Source organism: Passer domesticus, chromosome 4 (assembly GCF_036417665.1).
Source record: "Passer domesticus isolate bPasDom1 chromosome 4, bPasDom1.hap1, whole genome shotgun sequence".
Classification (NCBI taxonomy): Eukaryota; Metazoa; Chordata; class Aves; order Passeriformes; family Passeridae; genus Passer; species Passer domesticus.
In genome coordinates, this window is record NC_087477.1 from 28631805 (window position 1) to 28657043 (window position 25239).

The window sequence follows — 25239 nt, forward strand, 5'->3', positions numbered from 1 at the left end:
ATCTGTTGAAGAACCAGTTTTAGAAAGTACTTACTTGACGATGCTATGAGACTCTTCTTTAGTTAATTGAAGGAACTGATGTGTTTCTGAGTTTTGCTTCATGTCATTAACTCTCTGAATTATCAAAATAATTTGATTTTGAGGGCTTTATTTACAGATTTACCTTCAGTTTGAATTTGCATTTTGATTGCATGGCTTTGGTCTCTCAGGCTGTAAAATTGGAAAATGTTTTTGAAGTCCTAATTAGGTGACTTGTTTACTATGATAGTGGCAATAGAAGCTGTTGTTTTGGGGTGTTCACTTGCCTTTTTTGAAGTGCTGATTTGTAGGGAAAAACAAATGGTTATAAAACAATCTTTATTAATAATGTATGGTTGGAATCTTTTGTGTGGTACACTCTCATTCAATCTCTTGTAAGATTTTTTTAAAAGGGCTTTAATTTTGGCAAATGATTATTTGTAGTACCCTTCAGTATAAATACAGTAAGAAAAACATAAGAAAACTGAACAGAAAATGTTCCTATAATTTAAGACTAGAAGGAAACCCAACCAAGACCAGCTCTGGTGTTGGGGGATGTGCAAGGAAAGCAAGATATAGAGTATTTCTGGTGAATATCAGGAAAACCATTTTGCTGTAACAACCAGAAAACTATGGACAACTCTTCCAAGGGAGTTTTTAGATCCTTTTGAGCTGGATAAGAACTGACTTACTAAAGCCCTGTAAACGAATGTGCAGTGCAGTAGTGGTGACAGGTGTGATGTCTGTTTGCTCTGAGGCTGTCACCAGGTAATTTCATGGAAGCATCCACTTGGTGGAGATGCTCAGTGCTGATAGAGCCCTGAAATGCTGTTTGTTAAAAGTAGCTCTTTGGAACTCTTCTGGCTCTGCTGTTAGGAACTGCTTGGTGGGTGGCTGCAGTTCCATCCCCTGGGAACAGCGGTGGCTGTTTGGGAAACCTGCCTTGGCTTGGGCTCCCCACTGGCTGACAGGGGTCCTGCCAGGGACAGTCTTAAACCAGGGCCTAGTTCACATTGTTGTTCTCACTTGTGGGTGGGTTTTTCCCCTCCTGATCTTTCAGGATTTAATAGAGAAGGTCGTGATCCTGCGCAAAGCCGTGCAGCTCACGCAGGCCGTGGACCCGAACGCCATGGGCGCCCTGTTGGCCGAGAAGATGAGCCAATATGCCAACCTCCTGGCTGCTCAGGGAAGCCTGGCTGCAGCACTCACCTTCCTCCCTGCCAACACCAACCAGGTATGGGGCCTTCGGGCTCTTTGCTCCCTCTCTGTCTGTGAGTAGGTGTGCTTCAAGCAGAGGTCTCTGCGTGCTGCGGTTCAGCATCGGGACTGCCGCTTGACATTCACCTTGGAATGTGACAGTCAGGCTGTTCCCCCCACCCTGCCCTGGCCTTGCTGAGCTGGCAGGTGTGCACAGACTTGTGCTCCCTCTTGGTTTCACACCCTTGTGCCTGCAGCCAGTGACTGCCAAAGGGTGTCCCTCCTGCAAGCCAGACGTGGCAAATGAAATGTCATAAACATTTGGTTCTTCTTTTCTGACTTCCCATCTTCCATCAGCTGATATTTGTAGACAGCTGGTTTGGGAATGAGGCAGGCAGTTGTAAAGCAGTTCCAATGGCCTCATGTCTCATGCAGAAAAGCATGAAATGAAGCAGGCTCAGAGGGAGCTCATCAGTGGTGGCCACTCAGCCTCTTGGTGTGATGCACTGGGTGCCAGGCAGTGCATCTCAGCTCCCTTCACTGTCCTTTCTGCTTGCAGCCAAACATCGTGCAGCTACGGGACAGGCTTTGCAGAGCCCAGGGGGAGCTCCCAGCAGGACAGGATGGCCTCAAGGCACCATATGAGAGAGAGCCCATGCCCAAAGGACGAGCTGGCCCCGGGGCTGGACGGATGCAGGCACCCCAGGCTCCAGCCCAGCAGTATTACCAGCAGGTAAAAGGCCTTTGCCAGTAAGGGAGGGACATGGTGCTTGAGTTCTGCAGAGTGATGGATGTAATAATTTTTTTCCTTTCTCTTGATCTGAGGCTGTGTGACAAAACTCTACTGAGAGCCTTGTGGTGAAGGTCACTGGTGCTTCCGTTCAGTCAGTACAGATGCCTCCTTTACTCCTCACCTGGAAACATCCTTTATAGACCTTGTCAAGTAGCCTGCTTCTGAAGATTAGATGTTTCCCCCTTTGTTTGAAAATGTGCTTCAGTGCCAAGCTGTGTGGGAGAGCACTGCAGGAGTTCTCTGTGCTTCCTGTCGCAGTCCCTGACATTGTCCCATCCCTGCAGGCCTTGGGGCTTGCTCATTCTGCTCTCCAGCCTCCTCTGGGGCAGATTATTTTCACCCCAGCTCTGATTTTGGCTGCAGAAGTTGCTGAGCAGTGGTTATTGCAAACTGAGGGCACTTTTCTGCAGCTGTGGGTACAGCCTGCTGTGGAAACACCTTCCCAGCCAGGTGTCAGAGGGCAGGGGCTGCTGGGGAGGCTGAGGGTGAGCTGTACTGCAAGAAAGACCAGGTGAGTATGAGACTAATAAGGGAGCTGTGCAGGGAGGAAGAGGAGAAATGGGGGAGGAAACTGCTCTGGTTTTACCTCTAACCTGAGGATGACACTGCAGCAGAACACACTGGCCATCAGGGCAGTGTGGTGTGGTGGGCAGCCCTGGCTGTGTGTGTGCTTAGAGAGCACTGCCAGGTCTCTAATCCCCCAGCACAGCACTGCAGCTCATCTCGACCCCTCTAAAGGTGCTCTGGGCTGGGCTTTTCGGAGAGCAGAGCTGGGTTAGGGCTGTGGGTGTTCTCCTTGGGCAGAGATTGGCACAAGCAGAGGTATCTCTTGCCTCTGCTGCCCCCAAGTACTGCCTGCCAGAAAAAAACAGGGCAGGAAGAAAGAAGGGATGAAAGGTGTAGGGGGTGAGTTGGGCATTCTCAGTGTCAGCAGAAGTGTCTCTCCAGGGTGTTAGTAAGGTAGATTTCAGAAGGGACAAAGCCTTCATCCAGGATTTACCTTGCTAACCCCCCTTGCATATGGTATTAAATGCATCATCATTAATAATCAAGTCTACTCTGCTGTCTGTCTTTGGCCTTCTTCCTTGTAAGCAGAGTTGCCTTGAGTAGTGAAGCTCTGTGTGTCCTGTTTGTTTGGCTCTGGAGAACAGCAGCTCTCCTCTAGATGTTGAGATATGAGCAGTGCTTTTTTAAACCAGAGTTCCCTCTTTCTCCCACTGTTCCTGAAATGCCTCAAGCAATTATTTCAACAAGCCCTGCTTGTTATTTAAAGGCTGGGTGTATCAGAACCCCACGAGTTCACTGGGAGTTACAACCCGCTGTGTTGCTGGCTTTTCAGGGAGTTTATCCTCAGCAGGAAGGGCTTGAAGGGGACAGGTGTCAGTCAGAAAGGTTCCCAGCTGATGAACCGGAATGGAGAGAAATTGCATGTTTGAGTGTTAGGATACTTGCTTTGTTTGACCTCCTTTTAAGAAGGTGTGTACGTAGGACTTGTTCAAGCTTGAGGCAGCCTTTGTTTAACTGCTGTCCCAAACAGGAACATGTTCTTAACACTTGGGTTCCTTTCAGCATAGTTTTGTTGAACCCTCTTTTTCATCTGAATAAACCAGGCGTGAAAGGGGGTGAAAAGTCTTTCAGATTCTCTGGTGATGAGTGATGCAGGCATTAGCAGTGGCTGCTGTGCAGCTGACTGCACCATTAGCTTAGCACTGCGTGTGCTTAGAGACACAGACTGAAGCCAGCTGAGCCAGCCAGGGCTGCAGGGTCACAGCTTTCCCTCTGCTCAGATCCTTGAACCCCAGTCATGTCTGGGGTTCTGCCTCGGGCAGCCTGCCCCCTCCTTGCTCAGGAGTGTCCCAGGCACAGGAAGTTCTTGATTTCTGTCCCATCAGAAAGATGGGAGTGGTTGTATGGAGTTGGAGCCGTTTGGAGTGGCAAAGAAGGAAGATGGAGGAAAGGAGCTACGGGAGACTGGCTGGGAAGCACTTACCATTAAGATGTGTATTTGTGCATGTGCAAGAGCTGAATATCAGTTTTTAACCTTTTAAAATTATATTTTAACATTTTTTAATTCATCTGAAGCTCAATTTGAACAGACTCTTCTGTGTGAGGCATATGTTTGAATTTAACATGGAACCTGGGGCTTGCAGCTGTGGTCAGTGATGCTCACTGTCATGGACCAGTCGGGGGGGGCTTCTGCAGTAGGAAAATGTGATGAAAGATGGAGACCTGGCTGACTGGCACACATAACACTGCACTTGCTCCACAGCCTATTGCAGCTGCAACACTGTGCTTCGTCCTCACTCTGCAATTCACTTTGGCTCCAGTGATTTTTGTCTGTCTTGAATGCAATTCCCTTCTTCCTCTGAGATTTTATGGCTGTTACAAGTGCCAGCATGCAAACCTTCTTGCGTTCACTTCTTTGCATCTTGATTTGTGAAACCCTTTAGACTTTTTTATTGTTTTGTTTTCCATGATTGGTATTTCTTTGTTCAATTCAGGTTAGAATTGCCCCTACTGTCACTACCTGGAGTAACAAAACTCCTACTGCCCTTCCCAGCCATCCTCCTGCAGGCTGTCCCTCTGACACACAGGTATAACCTTCATTATTCCTCTCTGAGCCTCTGCTCCACCCCAGTGTGTCCCCTGGTGTAATCTATATTCTTGGCACAGTCTGTACAGATAGATGGACGGAGCAGCTCCCATGTGTGCTCTGGTTTTACTCCTCTGCATCTCCTTACCTTTTTTTCACCAATGCCCAGAGGAGTGGCACTGGAAAGTCTTGAGTGGGATCTCAGTGTGACCTGAGTCTCCCCAGCCCTTGCCCCACACTGGAATGTCTGAAGTATGATTTTTCCTTTCCCATGGAGATGAGAAGCTGCAGAGTTACCATTTTAGTTTGGTTGAAGATGGCAGGATGCTCTCGGGCTGCCTGAACACCAGGCAGCTCTGGCAGGGAGCTCTTCCTTGTGCAGGCAGGTGTGTGCTGCTCTGCTTGCTGCTGAGGTCACTGCACATCCAGCTGTGCTTTCAGTGCTGTGCTGGGCACCCTAAGGCACTGGGGTGGTTGGAGGCATTTGCCCCCGTGCTGTTGATTCCCTTCTTCCAGGGAATATGGCTTCAGGCCTTGAAACGTGAACTCATCATTTTGCTGCAGTTCTGCTTCAGCACTGCATTACCATTACTAATGAAATCCTGTCTCTCCCATTTTTCCTGTAATTTTTCTTTGACAGGGGGAGAACCCACCTCCTCCAGGGTTCATTATGCCAGGTGCTGCTGGCCCCAGCATGCCACCACAGCAAGGCACGTCTTCCAACTACAGCATGTACTCGCAAGCGGGAGCGCGGCCAGCGTACCCACAGAGTGAGTAACAGCATCCCCCCTCCCTCCCACCCAGTGGGCCAGCCTGAACTCAGGGATAGCTCTGAGTCCCCTCCTTGTGGCTGGGAGTGTTCAGGCCAAGCCAGTCCCAGAGTTCTTGGCAGGGTGGGGAGAAAGGCAAGATGACATCTGAGGGTTATTTCTTGGTGGGGTGCAGGCATCAGACACCCTCTGTCAAACATTCCTGCTGTGCTGAGGTGTCCCCCCACAGCTCTCAGACTCACTCCTCAGCTGGCCTGGCCCAAGGTTGTGCCTGGTCAGAGACTCCAAAGTCTGAGTCCTGGGAAAGCAGCACAGGCCTGGTAAAGAGAGACACAGCTCCTCTGTGTGCAGCTGGGCCATCCGTTCCTCATTGGGGCTCCATGGGAATGGGACAGGGGATGAGGAAATGAGGGCAGCAGTAGAGGGGAGTGAAGAAGGGGGCAGAGCCCTGTCTCACTCAAAGCAGTGACTGAAAGTACTGGCATAAGGGAGAAAAAATGGTAGAGGATATGGAATTAGGCTGCAGGACCCACAGTGAAAGGCTGTGAGCTTACATCCCCTCCCAGAGTCTGTATTCATTTCCTTGGTCTAAGTTTTCCCTTTGTGAAAACCTGGGACAGGGCTTTCCTTTCTCTGAGAGCCCCTGTGAGGATTGCAGTGGTCCAGAAGACAGCAGTGTCCATGTGTCCAGCCCCACCCCAGGCATCACGGTGGCTCTGGGCTGGAGGGTGTGTGTGGCAGAGCAGCAGTCCCTTGAGCCAAGGCCATCCTCTCTGTGCCTTTCGGTGGCAGGATGGGAATTTAGGCAGTCAGAGTTGTGGGAGCCAGGATTTGGCTGGGCAGGTAAGTGGTTTCAGGGGGTAGGGGCATGAAGAGAGGAGAGTGAAGTGAAGAAGGAAGCAGAGGCAGATGAAACCTGCTGCTCTGTTGTGAACTCACTGACTGTTTTTTCTCCCTGTTTGTAGCATATCAGGCCACACAGCAGTACTCTGGAACTGGGGGACCAGCTCTCTATCAGCCTCAGCAGCCTATTGCTGCCCCTGCTTCAGCCTCTTACCCCAGCCCTGCCCCTAACACCACCCCTTCCTACCTGCCCTCTGCCCCTGCCCACTCCATGCCCTCCCCGCTGTACCCCGGGCAGCCTCAACCCTCCCCAACGAGCCTGAATCCCATCTCTTCCTTCCCTGTTCCTCCTTCTGGCACATCCTTTCAGCATGGCAGGCCAGGACCTCCAGCAACTTCTGTGGCTTATGCATTACCTACTGGACCAACAGGTACTCTGCCTGCAACCAGTGACCTTCCTGCATCCCAGAGAACAGGTCTGCGCTTGGACAGGGGGGCAGGCAGGGAGGAGGGAGGGATTTGCTCTTCACCCACTCACTTAAATATGCACTTTTTTCCTTGTGAATGCTCTGTAAAAAGTTTTCTTTTGCTTAGAGATCAGTTCAAAGCATTTCTAAACCACGTTGTCAGCCCTGTGCATCTGTGACAGGGCTGTGTTGGTGCGCTGAGCAGCATGAGCAGTGGAGCCAGACTTGCCACTGTCACAGACCTTTTGTCTTGCCCAAGACAGGATGCTACAACATGCTTCTTATGAGGCTGTTGTATGCCATGGATGGATCATGGCTCAGTTTTAATGTTGGTGTCAGAGTCTGCACTGTGACTGGAGAGCAAAGTACAAAAATGAGCAAGTTTTCCTAATCACTGCAGACAAGATGATCCCAATTCTCCTCACTGAATGATTTTGCTGATGTGATTTGCCCATGTCCCTGGTTCTTGAGCAGCCTTTTAAGCCTGGATTGGCAGCATATTTAATTCAAACATTTCCCGTAGCATCAGCTCTCTTTCTTTATTTTGTCCTTAACCTCTTATTGCAATGGGATTTACTGAGGTTATGAAAGCCTTAAAAGATAATCAGAAGTGATTTAGAAATGCTTTCACATGTCTCTTCCCTGAATGTCAATTAAAAGCATGTGTGTGTGGCTGACACTTAAGAGCATGTTGGAGCATGCCTGGTGAGAGAGCACTTGCTGAGGTGGGGCTCTGTGGCTGCTTGTGACTGCCTGGGTGTCACTGCTGTGGGACAGTGACCTCGCCTGCCATAGCAAACCTGTGCCTTCACTTAGCAGCCTGTGGAACAGCAGCTTTGCATGTCAGACAGTGCAGGAAGAATCAGCAGTCCTTTTCTAAATCTGCTCATGAACACCCTTCACATCCAGGTGGTCCAGCTGAAGAGTCAAGGATCTGGGAAGCAGAGGGTACAGGGAATACTGAGCAAGATTTAAGAGATGTTTTGGGCACGTCTGTTTTGCTGACAGATACTAATGTGCCCACTGTCATTCCCTCTCTTATTTTAAAAGTCTGTTAGGGGTGATGCAGTGCAAAAAAAGGATTTTGCCTTTAGCAGTATGAACCCTATGAGTAGGTGCTCCTGTTGGTGTCCTTGAGGCTGGCAGCTCACAATATCCCCTTGTGTTTGGGGGAAAAATGGTCTTTTGCCTATGTCAAAAAATAGGACTGGTGTAGGACTGCCACACTTGCAAGGGGAGAAAAGGCCTTTTTCATCCACCATGCAGCCAGATTTGGAGTTATTTCTGTTTTTGGAGGTGCTGTAGTGTGATCTCTCCTGACCCCACATTACAGGGCATGTCAAACTTGAACCTCTAAGCCAGAGGAATTATTGAACTGGAAGGAGGGAGAGGTGTTGGATAGGGTTCTAGGCCTGGGATGTCAAGCAACACATTATAATGCTGACACCATAGCTTCTGCACCTCCAAATAAATGCAAGGAGCAAGAAAATTGTTCTTCTTACCCATTTTACTCCTCAAGTTGCATCACTGGCAGGCACTTCTTGCAGTGACGTGACATAGTCCACATGGCCTGCTCAGAGTGGGTGAAGCTCTTTTCAGAGTTAAAAGTTGTTCATATTAGGCTTTTTATCAAACTTCTGAGAACTACCAATGCTGCTTCTGTTTTTCTCAGCAGCTGTGATGAGCAGGGTAGCCAGTACAAAGTGTCAGACCTTCAGGAACCCAAACTTGGGCATCCTGTGTGATTTCTGCAGCCTTAGGCTGAAATGCAGGGGTGGACTGCAGGGCATGGTGAGTGCTGAGCCCAGGATGGCATCACACAAGTGATGATTGCAGCTGGAGAACTATGGAAGAAAGATGAAGTGTGCCTGAAGAGCACACTCTGTTCTCTCCCAGTGTTTAGATTGCACCTTTCAGAAAGCATACCAACAAGAATGAAAAAACCCTGGTTTTCTAAGTGCAGCAATGACAATGCACATGCTTAATATGCTTAACCACCAACACATTTTCTGAGCAGCTGCACTGCCTGGTGGGGGATGCCTTGGCATGAGATGCTGTAGAACCACTGAGATCTGCAGCCAGAAGTAGATGTCACCTGTAACTCTGAGTGTTCTGGTGCAGTGATGCTGATCCTGGCAGCGAAGTGGTGTGCTGTTGTGTGTGGTGATGATCTTATCTGGGAACATCATGCTTCACTTTGCAGTTGTGACTCATTTAAAGGCAGGAATAAGGGAGGAAGGAAAAAAATATCTCAAATCTGAACTCTTGAAAAGCACCTGACCTTTGAACTGGCTTGGATTTACAGATGCATGTAAAAAGGAAGAGTTCTGTAAATATATTCTGGGTTTTTTTCCCAAGGCATATAACATCAGTATGTTAAGCTGTGCTTGAAGCTTCTGTAAGCAAGAAAAGCCCACATTTAATTTTATATTCAACTCCTTTCACTTCATTTTGTGTTAGATCTTAGAACCTGCTTTCAAGGGAGTTCTAATTTTCAGCATCTTGAATCTTGTTTGAAAATGCAATAGACCAATCCTGGGCTAAAGGAAGGGTTTCACCAGAACTGTGAGCAGGCCAGCCCCAGGGACAGGAGTTATCTCATCCCCAAAGCTCCTTTCCTCTTTGGAATGATGAGGGCTTTCTTGGCTACATTTTGCCATTTGGGTTTGTTGCTCAGTCTGAGCAGGCAGTGTGTCTGTGTGAGTGTAAAGCTGATGTGTGAACATACTCCTGTTGCTGGGCTGTGTGCATTTCAGAGCGTGCCTTGGTTTGAGAAAATACTTGGGAGATCCACCTTAAAGTCAGGTACTTCAAGCATCCCTTGAAAAGCTTTCTGGAATGGTAAAATGGTGTTGAGAAGATTGTGGCTAAGAGTAATGGGCTGTCAGCTGCACTGGAATAGAAAATGAGAACGTCAGAGGAGGGAAGAAAAAGGGCCAGAACGCTGTGACGTTTGTTGCAAACTAGAAACACTGATTTACTGCATGGAAAGAGCAACAGCTTGTTCTGGGGGGAGATGGACAAAAGTAATTTAATGGGGGGTTTGAACAAATGACTTGTCTCCAAGCTGGCATTGCAATTTGGTTAGGTGTTTTTTTCTGCTGATGCATGTTGTGAAACGAAATTGCTGGTCAAAAATTAAAGGCCAACTGCTTTATTATTTTTGAAGAAAAACATTTTTTTTTAGTTATCTTTGCATTTTTCTGCAGAAAGTCTACCATTTCAAGACCAGGCCTCTCCCTTCACAGGTGAACTAGGTACCACCTAACCTGAAAATAATTACAGCCACTACATGAAATTAATTGAACGGACATCAATTTTGCGAATGTTCTTTACAGAACATTGTGTGATGCTGTTTGCCAATTAGACTTTAATCAAATTGATTTTTAATTCCTTAATTGAAACCAATAACAATATGTCTGGAGTTTTTAACCACAGAAACAAATTCTTTTTAAATATTGTGCTTTTTTAATGCAAATTATTCCAGGAAATTAACAGCAGTAACTGTCTGGGAGATTTTCTTAATATCCTATTCCTATCAGTTAGACTCCCTGTATCTGAAATACTCTGGGATTTTCTGGATAGGGAGGAATAGAGGAGGCTGCCAGGAGATGGCACTGCCTTTGGTTAAAGAGAAAACAGCCGTGAAAGGGGTTTTGAATAGTTTTCCATTTACCCCTTTAACATGCTCTGGATGTGGAACTTGCTTGACAAAAGCCTGGGAGCAAATGACTTTTCAGATAAATTGAGCAAATTCTGCAGTAACCTGTTCAGTAAAATGTTAACCTGTGCTAAGGTAAATTCATCATCTGCTAAGTGAAAAACACTGTGGTGAAAAAGTCCATGGAGCAGGGCTTTGGTTTTGTTGGCTTTTTGTGGCTTTGTGCAATGGATCCTGGTTACAGGGGTGGCTGGGTGCAGTGCCATGGGCCCAGTTCCCTGGGCAGCTCTTTCTGATGCACTGGTGGGAGCTTTGGGTGCAAATCTCACAGCTGCAGGGGGCTTGCTTTCTTGGGGGAGCACAAGGTTGGTGCAGAGCAGCACCCCAGACTGGGAGTGAATCTGCTCACACACCCTCTGTGCTTCCAGTTTCGAACAAATCACCCCTGGTGCAGAAAGTCAGATTTTTCCACTGTGCTCAAGCAGCTCTGCTCTGATTTGGGGGTGCAAAGCCCCCAAAACCATGCTATAGCTGGCAGGGGACAGCTGGGTTTATGGCTCTTTGTGTTTCCAAGGTGACTGGGTAAACCTGGCCTGAAATGCTTAAGGCCTCTTATGCCTCTTGTTTTTGTGTGGTGTGGCTGGGGCACTTCATGTACAGATGTCATGGATAAGCTCTCTTCACATACACAGTCTGTGTAGCAGAGCTTTTTGGGGCATGGTAGGCCCTCTTCAAAGGCATGTCTGCTCAAAGCTGTTTTTCCTTGCAAGAGAGGAAAAGGTTAATTATTAAGTTATTAGCTTGGGAACAGCTGGTCAAGATCCCAAACCTTGCCCGGTGGGCATGGAGCCCAAAGGGTCTGATGGAGGGATGCTGGGAGGCTCTGGCTGGCACAGGAGATGTTCTGGCCCTCAGGGAAGGGCAGAGGAACAGGCAGCTCAGGGCAGGCTCTGCCAGCAGAGCCATGCTGTGGATCTGGCCCAGCTGAGCTTAAGAAGGCATCACTGCCCTCTTCCCAGGTACTTACAGTCTCTGTTCTCTTTCTGTCCCAGGGCCCCAGAACGGCTGGAATGACCCTCCCACCCTCAACAGAGCTGCCAAGAAGAAGAAGGTACTCTAGGAAGTCCTACCTCAACACAACTGAGTGCTGATCCCTTGAAAAACAATAGTTTAAGCTGCTCCTGGGAAACCTGTTGGCAGGAGAAGGGAAGAGAAGGGTTAGCAACAAACAATCAAAAGCTGCATCTCATGAGCAGAAATGGCCTTTATGTCTCTCTAATATGCATTATCCCTCTCCAAATGTCTAAGCCTCTAAAGAGATGGTTTTTGCTGAAGTTGTGGTTGTTAATAACAACATTGCTTGTGGTTTGAAGCAAATATTTCCAACTGTTTTCATCTGCAGTAAAGCAGCAGAGTTTTGCAGGAGATGGTACTTAGGCAAAATGAGGAGGCTGTGCAAATTGTTGTAGATTATTGATGTTGCTGGAGCTGAAAGCAATTTATCCTGATTAAGGGTCTGACCCTGAGAGATCTGTTGAGAGTAAGACAATTTCCATGATGGAGATAATGTAGTTTTGCAAAATGGATTTCAATTGCAGTAGGGCAGGATAACTGGGAACACTTGGCACGGAGCAGAGCAAGCCTTTCCATCCCCTGGTGCTGCTGTAGGCTGGAGTGTCTCCACAGCAGCCAGTGTTATCCACCACTCTCTGACCCTGAGAGGCAAGAGTTAGTCTGGAGCATGTAAAGTGTGGGGAAAACAAAAACAAAGCCAAAATAAGGTCTGGGTGAAGGCAAAGGCAGAAGTCTTCCTTATCCTTTGGGTTTTGGTTGCTGCAGTTCCAAGTAAAGAAGCTTTTGGAGGCTGGATAGAGAACTCTTAGTGTCAGAATAACTGCTGGAGCAGAGAGCTCAAGAAGCAGCCTTCTGCACAGGGGGCTCTTGCTGCTTCTGTTGTGTGTGTGTGTGTCACAGCCAGAATTTCTGCCATAGCCAAGGCTTGCGGGTTGGCTCCTTCTAAATGAGGAATGTGTTTGTTGCATTCCCTCTTGGGTATTTAACAAATCTGTCAGTCATGTTTCTATGTTTGTTTCCCTTCTGTCCACTGTCTAAGGAGTGGTTTAGTATGTTCTAAAATGACTCACCACATGGACTGTTATAAAATAGAAGAAATACCTGGCATTTCAAGCCATAATTTTCAGCTGTTTTCCTCCTAAGAACTTATTCACCACTCAAAAGTTTATTGTTGTGATTAATTTCTTTTATAATTGATTTTGTTGCTGATTGGGAATTTATTTTTTTTTTGGCTGTCCCAAATCACTAGCTCAAGTCTAGCATCATTCATTCAGGGTTCTGTAATCTTCCCTTTTTTCTCCATGTACACCTGAAGAAATGTGCACATTCCCATGGAAGCCCTTTCTGTTGTTTTGATTCCTGCATGATGTGTAGCAGAGGCCAGTAGCTCATTTTGTTGTTCCTTCCCTGTACCAAATGTTTATGAAACACCCCTGTGTAAGGACTGGCAGATGCTCAAGGATGACTCTGAAATGCCCTGGTAATCTGCCTTAGTGCAGACCTGTGTGCCAGAAGCCTGAAAGGCTTTCTGGGGCATGCTGCTGGCTGTGACCTACGTACTGTACTGCATGGACAAAAATACACCCTTGAAAGTGAGACACAAAAGTCTAAATATAATGACCCAATAGTAAGAATAGATGTAGGTGTGGGTTAGTTTTCTCTTCTAATAGTGCTGGTGTGCCAGACCTGTGGTTTGGAGGGAGAGTGGCTGTGATTCGAGGTGGCTGCACTCAGCTCCTGTGGTCAGGGGCAGGCTGGGCTGTGCACAGAGGGATGGGTTGGGTCAGCCAGAGTGAAATGCTGTCTTGTCTGCCTCTTATTTCTGTATCCAGCGCTCCCAGTTACTGTGGGTTGGGAAGTCTGTAAGAGCTGGGTGTTGTGCAGTGCCTGCAGCAGCCACACCAACATAAATGCCCTGTTGTTTTCTCCAGGTGCCTGACAACTTCCTGCCCCCGGTCCCCATCACCGCCCCCATCATGAACCCGCTGGCCGACCCGCAGTCCCAGATGCAGCAGCCCCAGGCTCCAGCTGTGCCCAGCAGTGCGCCCAGCTTCCAGCCTCCACACCTCCCTGCAGGGCAGATGGTGCTGCAGGGGGGCTTCCAGCCTGCTGCCCAGCCCCTGGGGCCATCCACCATGGCACCCACTGTTTCCAAACCCAGCACGGAGGGGGCCCCGGGAGCCCCGATTGGCAATGCCATCCAGGTAATGTAGCCCCAGCATTGCATGGGTGGGTTTGTCCATCTGCAGAGCCTGTCCAGGCTTTTCTTGTAGCTGCAAAGTGTACTGTGGAGTTTCTAGGTACTGGCTTTACACCCTGCTGGCATTTTGCTACTGTAATTTCCACCTAGATGCCATTAATCCTTTAGTCAGTATGGGCCAACAAGCTGCTTCCTCCTGCAACTTTCACAGCTTCCCAGAGGGAGCAACAGCAGGTGCTGGTAAAGTCACCTCCACACACCCACAGGGAAGAAATAGGAGTTGTGCCAAGCTAGGTAATCGTGCCAAGCTAGGTAATCATGCCACTCGGTTTAGCTGAGAACAACATGTGGGCACAGTGACCTGGAAAAGCCTCACCTGTTCTCTGCTGCTCAGCACGTGCAGGCACTGCCAACAGAGAAGATCACCAAGAAGCCCATCCCTGAGGAGCACCTTATTCTGAAGACCACGTTTGAAGCTCTCATCCAGAGGTGCCTGCTGTCTGCCTCCGATCCGGTAGGTGATTTCTGGTAACAAACTCCTCTCAAAGGGAAACAGCAGGTACCTGGGAAAGGGAGGATTAACAGCTTTAACACAACCACTGGAGCGGCATAGGAAAAACATTTCCCATGGCAGCCAGTACCCTGGAGCTATCCCTCCCAAAGCCTCTCATTTATTTCTGATGGCCAGTAAATAACATGGCCCCACAAAGCCCAGCTGCTGACTCTTCAGCTCGTGCCTGCCACATGCTAAAAGGTGGTGTTGGGGGCATGCAGAGGGCTTTGTGCACTGAATTTGCTTGGTCAGCAGCACAGACTCATGCTGCTGTCGGTTCAGTATCACACAGTTGCTCAAAATCCTTTATTTTAAGGCTGTAGAGTGCTTATATATGTCTGTGTGTATGTGTTTGTACATATATATATATATATATATATATAGTGTATTCTGCATTCCCTTTGACCTTCTCTTCCTCTAAGTGCCCCTTCCCCCAGACAGACAGAGAAGGCAAAAGCATTCCACTCAAACCCAACCTGGGGATTGCTTTTCTACTCTGCCAACACATTTTGCTTGCTTCTTGTTAAGTCTGATATTTTTAGGCAGCGAAAGTGTTTCAGCCCACAGAGACAAGAGACACCACCCTGACTGTACACATCAGTTGTTGTCAGAGCAAATACAGGCACTGCTCAGCTATTACATTCTGAAGGGGAGAATGGGAACAGGAGCTACAGAATGAGGAGAACAACCAGTTTGCACTTCTGCCTAATTGCTTTGGCTGAAGAGATGTCTTGCTGCTTCCTAGACACAATTTGTTCCTCTCTGTCCTAGCTGACCATCTGTAAAATGAAAGTAGCTTCTGCACCTTTTAATGGGTTTTGAAACTAATGTTGTGTGGTCATGCATCTGAGAGTTAGGCAGTCCAAAAGAACTGGGGGTTTCCTACCTGCTCCTCCTGGGGTACTTTTTCCTTGGATATCTCAGTTCCTTTATGACATAACTGCTGCTGAGGAGTTTCTGCATGTGGCCCATGATCCATGTGCTGTGTTCTCCTTTGTGCCATCTGAACAGCTTTCCCTAATTTCTAGCACAGCAAGCAGCCAGCAGTTGGTCTTCACCCTTCAGCTAGAGCATTCCCACAGGCTTTATTTTCTCCAGGCAGTTATTTAATCCAGAGAAACATTTCCACTTGCCAGGGAAAATGGCAGTTATCCTAAGTGAAGATGGATTGATGCACAGACTGATTTAGGAGGAAATTCCATTACTCTGGTGCATTGATGCCATTCCTACTGCTGTTGACCAGCAGCTTTTTTTTGCTCCTGCAATTGTAACCTTGATGCTTTAGTACTCTGGAGTAAAATACACAATTTTAAATGTTGTTTTTTAAAAAAAAGTGGATAAAAATTCATTTCTCCAGCAGCTGCAGCCCCAGGTGGAATGTGCTGTGGTTGTTTTAAAAGCCTTTGGTGGCAGAATAATTCCAGGCACATCAGTGGGAGGTTTACTTTATAAAAGTCATGGAAGCACAAAGTGTCTGTAAGGACAGATTGGGTTAGGCTATTAGTTTTTCTGTTGACACTAAAAACTTACAGACAAACTGCTGGCTTTACTAATCACATGAGGAAAAATATAATTAGGTTTTGTCATAAATGATGACTGAGTTGTACACACTTAGAACTGAAGAATCTGCATGTGCCCTTAAGCTCTTACTAATGTTGCTGGGTACTTCATTTGAGTAAGAATTTTATCCAGTTATCACTATGCTTTTCAGTGAACCATAGTAAGAAAAATTGTGCTGCAAGTCAGAATTCTGTCACTTTTCTTACAGCTAAGCCAGTGGGGTTTGCAAATAAGCAGTGGCTTTTGGGGTGCACCTCTACAGTTTTCTATTTTCTGTAGACAGCTGAAGTGTTTACATGTGGAGAGCTACAGTCATGTGGTCTTTCCTCGCAAAATCAGGGGAGAAGAGTACAGAACAAAGAATCCAAATGATGTGTTAGGAAAATGTCGTTGAGAAAGGATTTTGATGTGCTGCATGGACCCGTTTGCAATGATATAAGATTGGTTTGGGATTCTAAAAATCACTGTCCTTTGATGTATTTATTTGTCTTGCAGCAAACCAAGAGGAAACTGGATGATGCAAATAAACGCCTGGAGTTTCTGTATGACAAACTTAGGGAACAGACAGTAAGTTCTGTTTTACTTCCCCCCACCCCTCAATCACTTATGGCCAAGACTTCATTGGTGCAATACTACTTCTGCAGTATGTAGCAGGAGCTCATTTTTTCTTTGGAAGTGTGCTCCACATCTGTTTTTTGGAAGTTTGCATGGATTTCTTAGAAAGCAGCCAGTTACTGTGCCTGGCCCCACATGCCTGTGCAGACTTTGCAGCATTGTTTTGGGATCATGTCATGAGTTTTATGGTGCTGTGCAGAGGCTGTGCAAAGAGCAAAGCAGCAGGAACCATTTCTCTGCTCCAGGCAGGAGCTGAGACACACAGCCTGGGGTCACAACAGAACCCAGGGGACTTAGATTTTTGGAGGCTCAGTGACTTCACTGGAAGGCAGATGTGCAAGTACTTTTGAAGATCTGGTCATTTTTCCAAAGCCTTCCAGGAGGCTTTGGCAGAATAAAGGACTGTGCTTAAATGTCTTAGTACCTTAAGATTAGAGTGATGTAATCCTCTTGTTGTCAGGCCACGTTTGCTGAGCAATTAACCTTACCCAAAGGTAAAAGCTCAGTAGTTTTTTTCTGTGTGTCACAGCAGGTCTGCCACCCCAGGGAATTGCATCCAGGGGCTGGCAGGGAAGGCTTGCAGGGCATAGCAGTACTGCAGAGAAGATCCATTCTGGTTGAAGTCTATTGTTAGACTTTCCAGTGACTGTTCCCAGTGTGGTGCAGCTCTGAAGATGTCTTATCTCCAAAGAAAGGAACCTTCCTTAGAGCCAAGTGCCTCACTCTTTTCTTTTTAAGTGCCACACTCTCTTCTAGAAAAAGAAGAGAATTTCTTTTTCTAGTTTTTCCTTTGTGCTGACCTGCCTTGCCTTTCTTTCAGCTCTCTCCAACCATCATTAGTGGCTTGCACAACATCGTGAAGAGCATCGAAACCCGCAACTACCAGGAGGGACTGAACATCCACACACACATCGTCAGCACCAGCAACTTCAGCGAGACCTCTGCTTTCATGCCAGTGCTCAAGGTTGTCCTCACCCAGGCCAACAAGCTGGGGGTGTGAGGTAGCCCCACACTTGCAAAGCCCTTTCCCAAAGAAGTGCATTTCTACGGCAGACATGCGGGAAATGGACCAAACGCTCGTCCTCACAGCATGGCGCAGTAGAGCTGACAAATGGCATTACACTCTCCCTGCAAAGTACTTGGTTCTAGAAGGGCTGTGGAGCCCTGGTGCTTTTCTTCTTCTTTTAATCCTTTTCCCATCCCTAACGATTCTCATCTACAAATAGTATATTTAATGGATGATGTCCCACGTTGTCAATTTTTAGGTGCATGTTACACTGCTAAACAGTGGCTTTTAATAACAGATGTATGTGTTGAAACAACAAGATAGGTTGTGTATTGGACCCTAAAACAGATTTTTCCCTTCCACCCCACTGTTCCTTATCCACCAGATTAAAAACAGTCTGATCATGTTACAAGTGTATTTGGTCTTTCATTTTATGAAGCTGCTTGCAGTTCTGTTATTACAATTTACATGTTAAATAGCTTAATTGTGCACTGGGGCAAATGAGCAAAATAAAAGCTAATGTGATATTTTCAATAAATGTAAATTTATTAAAATTTGTCTCTACGAAGTGCAGTGGAGGGATTTTGAACTGGAGTACAGTGGGGCCGCTTTCTATTGTGTCCTGGGCATGAGAATACTTTTGTTTTTCCTCTTTTTATCTCTAAAAGGTCTGTGTAGAACACAGAAAGATCAGCAGCTGGAAAAAATGTCTGGGTTTGGGAAACAAAAGAAGCAGTTTTGCACTAACCTAAAATATCAGTGCTTGTGGAATGTAGATTTGGCAGTGCATGCTGCAAGAAATAATCTCAATAACAATGTAAATCACTGCTGGCTTCTGTGACTTCAAACAGATTTGTTAGGCAAAACAGTTTTATTTCCTTTCCAGCATTTTCTTACTTCATAAGCTTTAAAACTTGGTAAACACAAGGCTTCAACTTGGAGTTACCTTTTTCAGGAGTTTAAACAACACTTGGGAGTAAATATTTTGGTCTAGTTTATAGGATTCTAAGCAGTGTTGCAAGTATGCTTGTGTAAGTGTACTTACAGCAGTGTGTTCAGCACCTTTGTGTCTTGGTTCAAGGTAGAAAAGTTTTAAAAGAAAGAACCCATTCAAAGGTAAGCAGGAATGAAATAAAAACCTTCAACCCTCAACAGGGTGAAAAGCAGCTGTGCTGGGCTGGCCTGTGCTTTCTGTGATGCACTGCTCAGCAAGGAGAAGAAAAAGCAATCTCAGTACTTCAGGGCCAAACCAGCAGATAGGAGGTAGTGCTAGAGGAATTCAGGAGCTGGCTTTACATAGCCTCTCCTGAGTGCTTTTGGATGTTCTTGACATGGAGCAGGAGTGGTGGCATGCTCTGGCAGTTGTGAAGGACAGGCAGATGGTTCATATTGTGGGAAGCTGGCTGTTTCTGGCAGTGACAGCTGGGGAGACTGGTGTTGGTGGCAGAGGGGCATGCCTTCCAGTAGGTGCAGGCTTGTGGGCAAAAGCAATGCTGTAAATTGGAAGCTCATAAGTTGGGAACAAGAGCCTCAGGATGTGAGAGTAATTAGCTGGGAGTATCTCCTGTGAAAGATATGGCTATGTGAAAGCCAAAGAATGCTTAATGACACAAACCTTCATCAGGTTTGCCAAAGAGAATGATGCCAAATGAGAAGGGACTTAGCAAGGTGCACATGCCAGGGACAGGACTGAAGAGCTTATTTAATGGGAAGAATTCAAATAAATTTTGTTTGTTCCCCTTGTGAAGAGCACAAGGGAATCAGGTTGATTGGAACTAGAGAGCAGTGTCACATGAGAACAAATGTGGCATGAACTGGCCAGGTGTAGGTTTGGTCTAGAAATTGAAATGGTCAAAAATGAGACCACCAGATAAGAGGGACAGGAGGAGGGGTTTTGAGGTGACAGTATCCTAAGAGTGCCTTGATGTTACACCATGGCCTGGACACTCAGCAATGGAGAAATCTCTCCTTGCTGGAACAAAAGCTGTCTTCCACCTCAGCCATTGGACAGGAAAACTGCACTGCCCAAGTGCATAACAGGAGTGGATGCAAAAATCTGCTCCTTCTCTCCTGAGAGCAGCGGAGATGAATTATCGGTTGTGCTGCCGTCTGTTCATATCTTCAAGGAATGCCAAGCAATTAGCCACCCATCTGATGGGATAAATGCAAAGGGCCATCTTCATTTACAGAAGGCAATGAAGCCCTGCCAAGTTAGGCTGGTAAAATAATTTGGCCCCAAATAGCCTAATTTTGATCTCACTGAGTGAGAAGAGATTTATACCTTTGTAACACCACCCAAGCTGCTCCTCTTTGCAGCCACCCAAGGCTGCAGTTACAAGAAGGGATGGAAGGAAATTCAAGGATGTATTCTGAGCAGCATAGGTGTTGTCTGATGGCAGCTGACATGAGGAGCTACCTTGCTGCTTCAGCAGTCACCCTCCAAGCAAAGGATGTGTCCTATTTGCTGGAAGCAGGTGGGGATGTAAGAGCAGCAGTACTGCAGAGTCCTGGCTGCAGGCAGGACATCCAAGTTAAGCACTTGAGTGAAAGCCTTTTTGTGCTTGTAAATCTCTCTAATGGATTTACTTTGGTTTTGCTGGCAGAGGTCTGGGGTCAGCATTAGGCATGAATGTTGGAGATTGTCTTTAGTTGCTGCTGCCTTTCCAGCCTCTGCACAGTGAACATCAGATTTTTCCTGTGTTGTGCTTTTGGATCACACAGTTCCCAAACATAAAGACTGGGAATGTGGGCTTACTGCATAATAAATGTGTTTTCTCTGCCCAGAAGGAAGCATGGGCTAGGCTGACTGGGCTAATGACAAGGGACAGGGGTCTTGCTGCCACAGCTGTTTCCCCCAAAAGCTATGGAGGGAAGGGGGCATGTTTTGGGAAGCAAGGCAGAGCCAGCATGCAGAGAGAGCAGTGGCACCACTCCCCAGAGCTCTGCAGGCTGCCCTCAGCTTCATCATCACCTTCACCACCGTGCTGGTCCTTGGCTTCAGCAGCACCAGCCTCGCTGTGGCTGTGCCATTAGCCCAGCTGGGGACCCTTTACACCTGAGAGGGGAAACAAAGGAGATCCTGAGTCAGGCATTCCCCTCCCCACTACCTGCCATTCCACATGGCTCCACACCCCAAGTGTTCATTGTTCTGAGGCTGAGCAGCAGGTATAGAGGCAGGCAGGCTCAAAGCTGAAGGGAAATCCAGCCAAACATCTGCCACCTCCCCTGCAGGGAATTCTGAGTGTCCTGTGTGTGCCTGCTGCTGAGAGGAGTCACTCAGCCTTGAACAAGGGCCAAGGCCATTGCCAGAGGATACTGACGAATGTCACAAACACTGTACTGATACCAGGAACAGTTTCAGCACATCCAGCCTTGAAGGGTAATCTCCCAGCCTTGACTTGCTGTGTGCTGGGTTGATCATTGCCATGTTTCCTCTGGAGATCCTGCAGGTCAAACAGATACATCACCAAATGGCCAGTCAGCATGGATGTATGGATACATCTAATGTAATCCTCACCCAAAAGAGGCTGAACTGATTAAAATTCCTCTGAGCTTTAGAGCTGCAAGTTATCCAGAAGCGCATCTAATTAAGAAGGGATTTATTAAGAAGCACTAAAAAGGCAGCTGCAGCTGCCCTCACCCAAGAAGTCCATGCCTGCCTGAACAGAACACAGAAGGCTTCTTGAGAAATTGTTGCACAAATTCTTTGCCAGGTACAGAAGAAGCACTTCAATCCACAAATATTGATCACATATTCCTTGTTCCCTCTGATGTTTAAGGCTTTGTTTCCTTCTTTACTTAAAGTGTTCATTTGAACAATGCTTTGGGATCATTATTTTTCATGGTGAGAGAAAAGAAGAAGAAAAAAAAAGAAAGGCCACTGTTGACAACATATTAAATAGCTCTGCACTAAAATGCGATGGTAGCAGGCAGGACTGAGTACCATTAAAACAGACTCAATGTTCACACAAACCTTCACCACCTTTCATCATCACTGCCCTCTTTCTTTCTTCCAGGCAGAGAATTCTAGAAGAATGTTTAAAATTGGGTTTAATTATATGCTCTCTGCTGATTCAGTTGCCTCAGGAGGTGTAGTTAGTGATTAATAACTACAGACTAATGTGTTAATCTCAGCAGACTAATGTGCTTTGTAGCAATATCACTCATCAAGCCACGCTCTGCTGGGTCCAGGCCCATCACGAGTCGAGGCCAGTGCTGCACCGAGACCACTTGGGATGGGGTAAGATGGTGTCTGCCTGCCTCCCCTGCCACACCACTGTCAAACCCTGGCAAAAGCCTCCCTCTGACCTCCTTTGGGTGGCTTTCTAAGGCAGGAAATAGTCAGCTCAAATAACTACTGGACAAGGACAAATAAATTCTGGAGCTATGCAACATTAGGGGTCGGTTTTTGCTGTTTCTGAAACCTTTGTGATAATAAAATCGTGAAGATACAAAGACTTTCAGGCCATTCTCAGTCTCAGCTCCAGAGGAGCATCCCAGCCTGGCTCGTGTTACTGGGCAGTAAGGATTTTTGATGGCTCAGACATCCACCTGAGGAGCTGCTGCTGCTGCCCCCGCAGGCACTGACACACAGAACACAACAGGCAGGGGCCATTCCCAGCTCTGAGCGGATTCCCCCGTGTCTCTCCCTGCAAAGAGAGAAAACAGGCTTTGTCTAAGGGGCAGTACCTAACTCCAGCAGCAGTGCTGAACCCTGAACCCCTGCAAGTCCATGATGTTTTCTGCTGGAACAGGAAGCTCCACTAGATGTAGGTCTTTGTCCTTTGTTCTCACGTTGGTTGTTGGACCCTCAGTTGTGCTGGCAGAGTAACCTATAACCTCCCTCCTCCCAGCAACACAGAAGGATCTTTGTGGCCCAGAGACAGTGGGAATGTGCCAGGGAGGTATTCCCAGGCTGGTGTCCAGGGCAGCATTTCACACCTCGGTGCAGATGATGGATGAGCCCTGTGTCACTGGGAGGCCGAGAGGATGTGTGATCACTTGTGGGGGCACTGAAGCACTACTCAGAGCCTGTCCAGTGTGTTGTGTGCCTGGTGCAGCCTTTCAGGCAGGCTCAGAAAGGCAGGCTCAGTCCCGGGGGGAATCACGCTCCTGCCTGCTTCCTTTGGGCAGATTTGAGTCTGTACTCCAGCCCTCTCACCCAGCAGAGAGATTTAAGCAAGGACTGGGTGAGGCAGACCACACAGCGAGATCATTTGAAGCCAGGGCACAAGACAGGAACAAGAACTACAGACAGGTCCCCTCGCCCACAGCTCAGTGCCAGGTGCCCCTTTTACCTGCACAGAAAAGGCATTGCTGCAGCAGTGGAGGCCAAACTCAGGCATGACAGCAGAAAGTCCAGCTGGAATTGCCAGCAAAGGCAAGATGGAGGCTTGCAGACAAGAGGGAGGCTGTCACCTTCCTCCCAAAACACTGCCTTGAGTTCTCCTTTTCAGCATGTCTACACGCACCACTGGGTACAGCAGACAAAACCAAAAAACCAACTTGTTTCCATCCAGATCTCGGAACTACACGCCACCTTTGCTTTTTTTTTTTTCCCTTTCTTTTTTTTTTTTCTTTTTCCCCCCCAGACTTGAAGATCCTTCGCTTTTAAAAATATGAACTCAGGAATGTTTATTGAGAAAATCTTTTAACTCTGTGCTGCTTTAGTTGCAGCTCCCCAGGTTTTGGGGGTTTTTTTTTGTTTTTTTTTTCTCTAGGCAATTCTGGCTCACTGAATGTTTTCCAATATTATTTTTTTACCAAGGGAAGCAGGATTTAGATTTGCAAAATCTTTTCTTTATATTTCTGGGAACTAGCAAGGCCTTAATCTGAAAGTCCAGACCTCTCTCTGCGACATATAGCCCTGACATTATGGTTTGTGTAGCCAGGTACCTTTATTCAAGAGAGTAGATGTTTTCACAGCATCATGTCCCAAAATATGCTGTCTCCCACAGCCACCGCAGTGATCCTGGGACAAATGCTGGTGCTGTCACTGAGTTGCCACTGCCCAAACAGTGACTTCTGGGAGCAGGGGAACGGCGATGGGCTCCACACATGAGGAATGACACTGTGCAGTGACATTCTCAGGGGGGATACTTAGGTCTGCCTTGGGCTTCCTCTGCTCCTCCACCAGCACCAGCAGCTCCATGAGCATTAGGAATTGCTCTGGAGCCACCTGGGCTGGGTACCACAGAATATCTCCCTTACAGCTGTGCTGCTGCACTTGCCAAGCTTCCTCTGCATGCAGCCAGCTTCACTTGGAGAGGGACACAAGGACTTCTCCTTCACACGAGTTACCTGACAGTGTCACCCAAAGCATCAGCAATCCCTACACCCAGAGGACCTGTGGCCACAGCAGAGCATTTTTCAAGTCATCTTTGTTCACCTGCTTTCCCTGCTGCGCTGGCTACTCTGTGAGCAAACTGCTGGGAGCTAGAGACAAATGTGGGGTATGAAACTTACAGCACTCTGTTCAAAGGCTCACAGAGGGACCCTTCACAGATGTGTTCCTCAGTGACTTGAATTAGCTGGAAATCTGGCAAAGCAATTTGTATGTGTTTGCTTCTTGCCAGGGTGTGGAAGGCAGCTAGCAGGCAGATTCAGTGCCACTAGGATCTGCACGAGCACACAAGACTGACATCTATCCTGTGCCATGCTTTAACAATCTGCAAAACCAGGTCAGGATGAACAGTTACATCCTGCCTTTTCAGGGAGATGTGCTCCCTGGGTCTCTGTACTTCCTTGCTGCCTGGTAGCATTCCCATTTCATCCACCTTGAACCCCGACATTCCTGCCCTAAACACTCAGGGCATCCCGTCTGTGGTGTGCACAGGTGAGCTTGGGCTGTGCAGGTTCCTTCTGCGTGGTGTGGGGGCTTCTTGCTGCTCTCAGGCACTGAGACATGGAAAAATCATTAAAGGATGGAGTCTTCTCTCCTGCCTGCCCCCAACATCAGATTGCAGAGTCCAAACAGGAAGATGAGTGACACCTACAAGATCAGTAGTAGGTATACTTGAAATAAGCCTGAGAGTTGACCTTGGGCACATGGAGGAGGTCAGGGCAGGCGAATTAAATCACCTTTTCTGCAGTCCTGGTGCAGCAAGTGAAGGACATGGCAAGCTGTAAATCATGGAAAATCTGGTCCCAGCCAGGGCGGAGGGCTGGTGGCAGCTCCAGCTGGCTGCTGGAGCACACCTCCTTCCCTCCATTCCTCCCAGGAGCATTCAGCACCAAAATAAAAAAGCATCACAGGCAAGCGTTTTATCTGGAATCAGTGCCTGGCTCCCACCTAATGACTTAAACCCTCTGTGTGCTGCTTGTGCAGGATGTTCTTGCCCGCGGCAGGTGAAGCACCTCGCTGGTAGCCGGGAGCTGCTTTCCGCCTGCCGCTCCTCCGGGAACCTGCCACAGACAGCGCCCAGCCCGCATCCCGATGCCCCGGGATCCTTTCTCTCCCTTCTCTCCCGCTGCACAGCGGGCGGTGGGATGTCACGGCAGCACGGGGGGGACACAGGGCACGGCAGCCCCCGAAACCACGGCTGAGCGCTAAACCAAAGCCGCTCCACCGCGGTGGGACGGGGTAAGCACCAAGCGAGGCAGCTCCCGGCTGGGGTGTGCGCTGCCCGCAGCCTGTGCGTGGGGTTCAGCGCCCACCTTGGCACTCCCAGGCAGGAAACTTTACCCAGCACCTCTCCAACGCCAGCGCCAGCTTTTACTTGGGTGGCACGACCTTCCAGCATGCGTCCCCACGAAGCCTTTGTCTCGGGCAGCGGCGGCAGGGCCGCGGGCGGGCCGGCGGGGCCGCGCTGCCGCGGGGGCGCGCCGTGAGGCGGCCGCGGGCGGAGCCGCAGCCGGAGCCGGAGCGGCGGCCGGGGCGGAGCGGGCGG

General features: G+C 48.0%; 1 protein-coding gene and 1 long non-coding RNA gene across 13 annotated transcripts in view; one reads left to right on the forward strand and one right to left on the reverse strand.

Annotated features, from left to right (window-relative positions):
- SEC31A (SEC31 homolog A, COPII coat complex component) overlaps window positions 1-17762 on the forward strand; it is a 39592-nt gene extending 21830 nt beyond the window's left edge. Inside the window, exons 19-29 of one of the 10 annotated variants that reach the window (XM_064416815.1) lie at window positions 1079-1252; window positions 1775-1948; window positions 4510-4602; window positions 5242-5371; window positions 6337-6690; window positions 9891-9929; window positions 11395-11453; window positions 13348-13620; window positions 14011-14130; window positions 16225-16296; window positions 17165-17762. In XM_064416815.1, coding sequence (XP_064272885.1) covers window positions 1079-1252; window positions 1775-1948; window positions 4510-4602; window positions 5242-5371; window positions 6337-6690; window positions 9891-9929; window positions 11395-11453; window positions 13348-13620; window positions 14011-14130; window positions 16225-16296; window positions 17165-17344 — 1668 coding nt within the window. In that variant the 3' untranslated portion in view covers window positions 17345-17762. Of the gene's footprint in view, window positions 1-1078; window positions 1253-1774; window positions 1949-4509; window positions 4603-5241; window positions 5372-6336; window positions 6691-9890; window positions 9939-11394; window positions 11454-13347; window positions 13621-14010; window positions 14131-16224; window positions 16297-17164 lie in introns of all 10 variants that reach the window. The other 9 variants (XM_064416816.1, XM_064416820.1, XM_064416826.1 and 6 more) reach the window with 9 other exon arrangements.
- LOC135298819 (uncharacterized) lies at window positions 11472-25156 on the reverse strand. 3 transcript variants are annotated; one of them, XR_010360837.1, is made up of 3 exons: window positions 25083-25156; window positions 13993-14179; window positions 11472-11532 (listed from the first exon to the last, which is right to left on the reverse strand). It is a non-coding gene; the product is annotated as an uncharacterized LOC135298819 (long non-coding RNA). The 3 variants fall into 3 exon arrangements; XR_010360835.1 differs by having other exon boundaries at window positions 25035-25156; XR_010360836.1 differs by lacking the exon at window positions 25083-25156 and adding an exon at window positions 15056-17165.
- Between the last annotated feature and the right edge of the window lie 83 nt (window positions 25157-25239).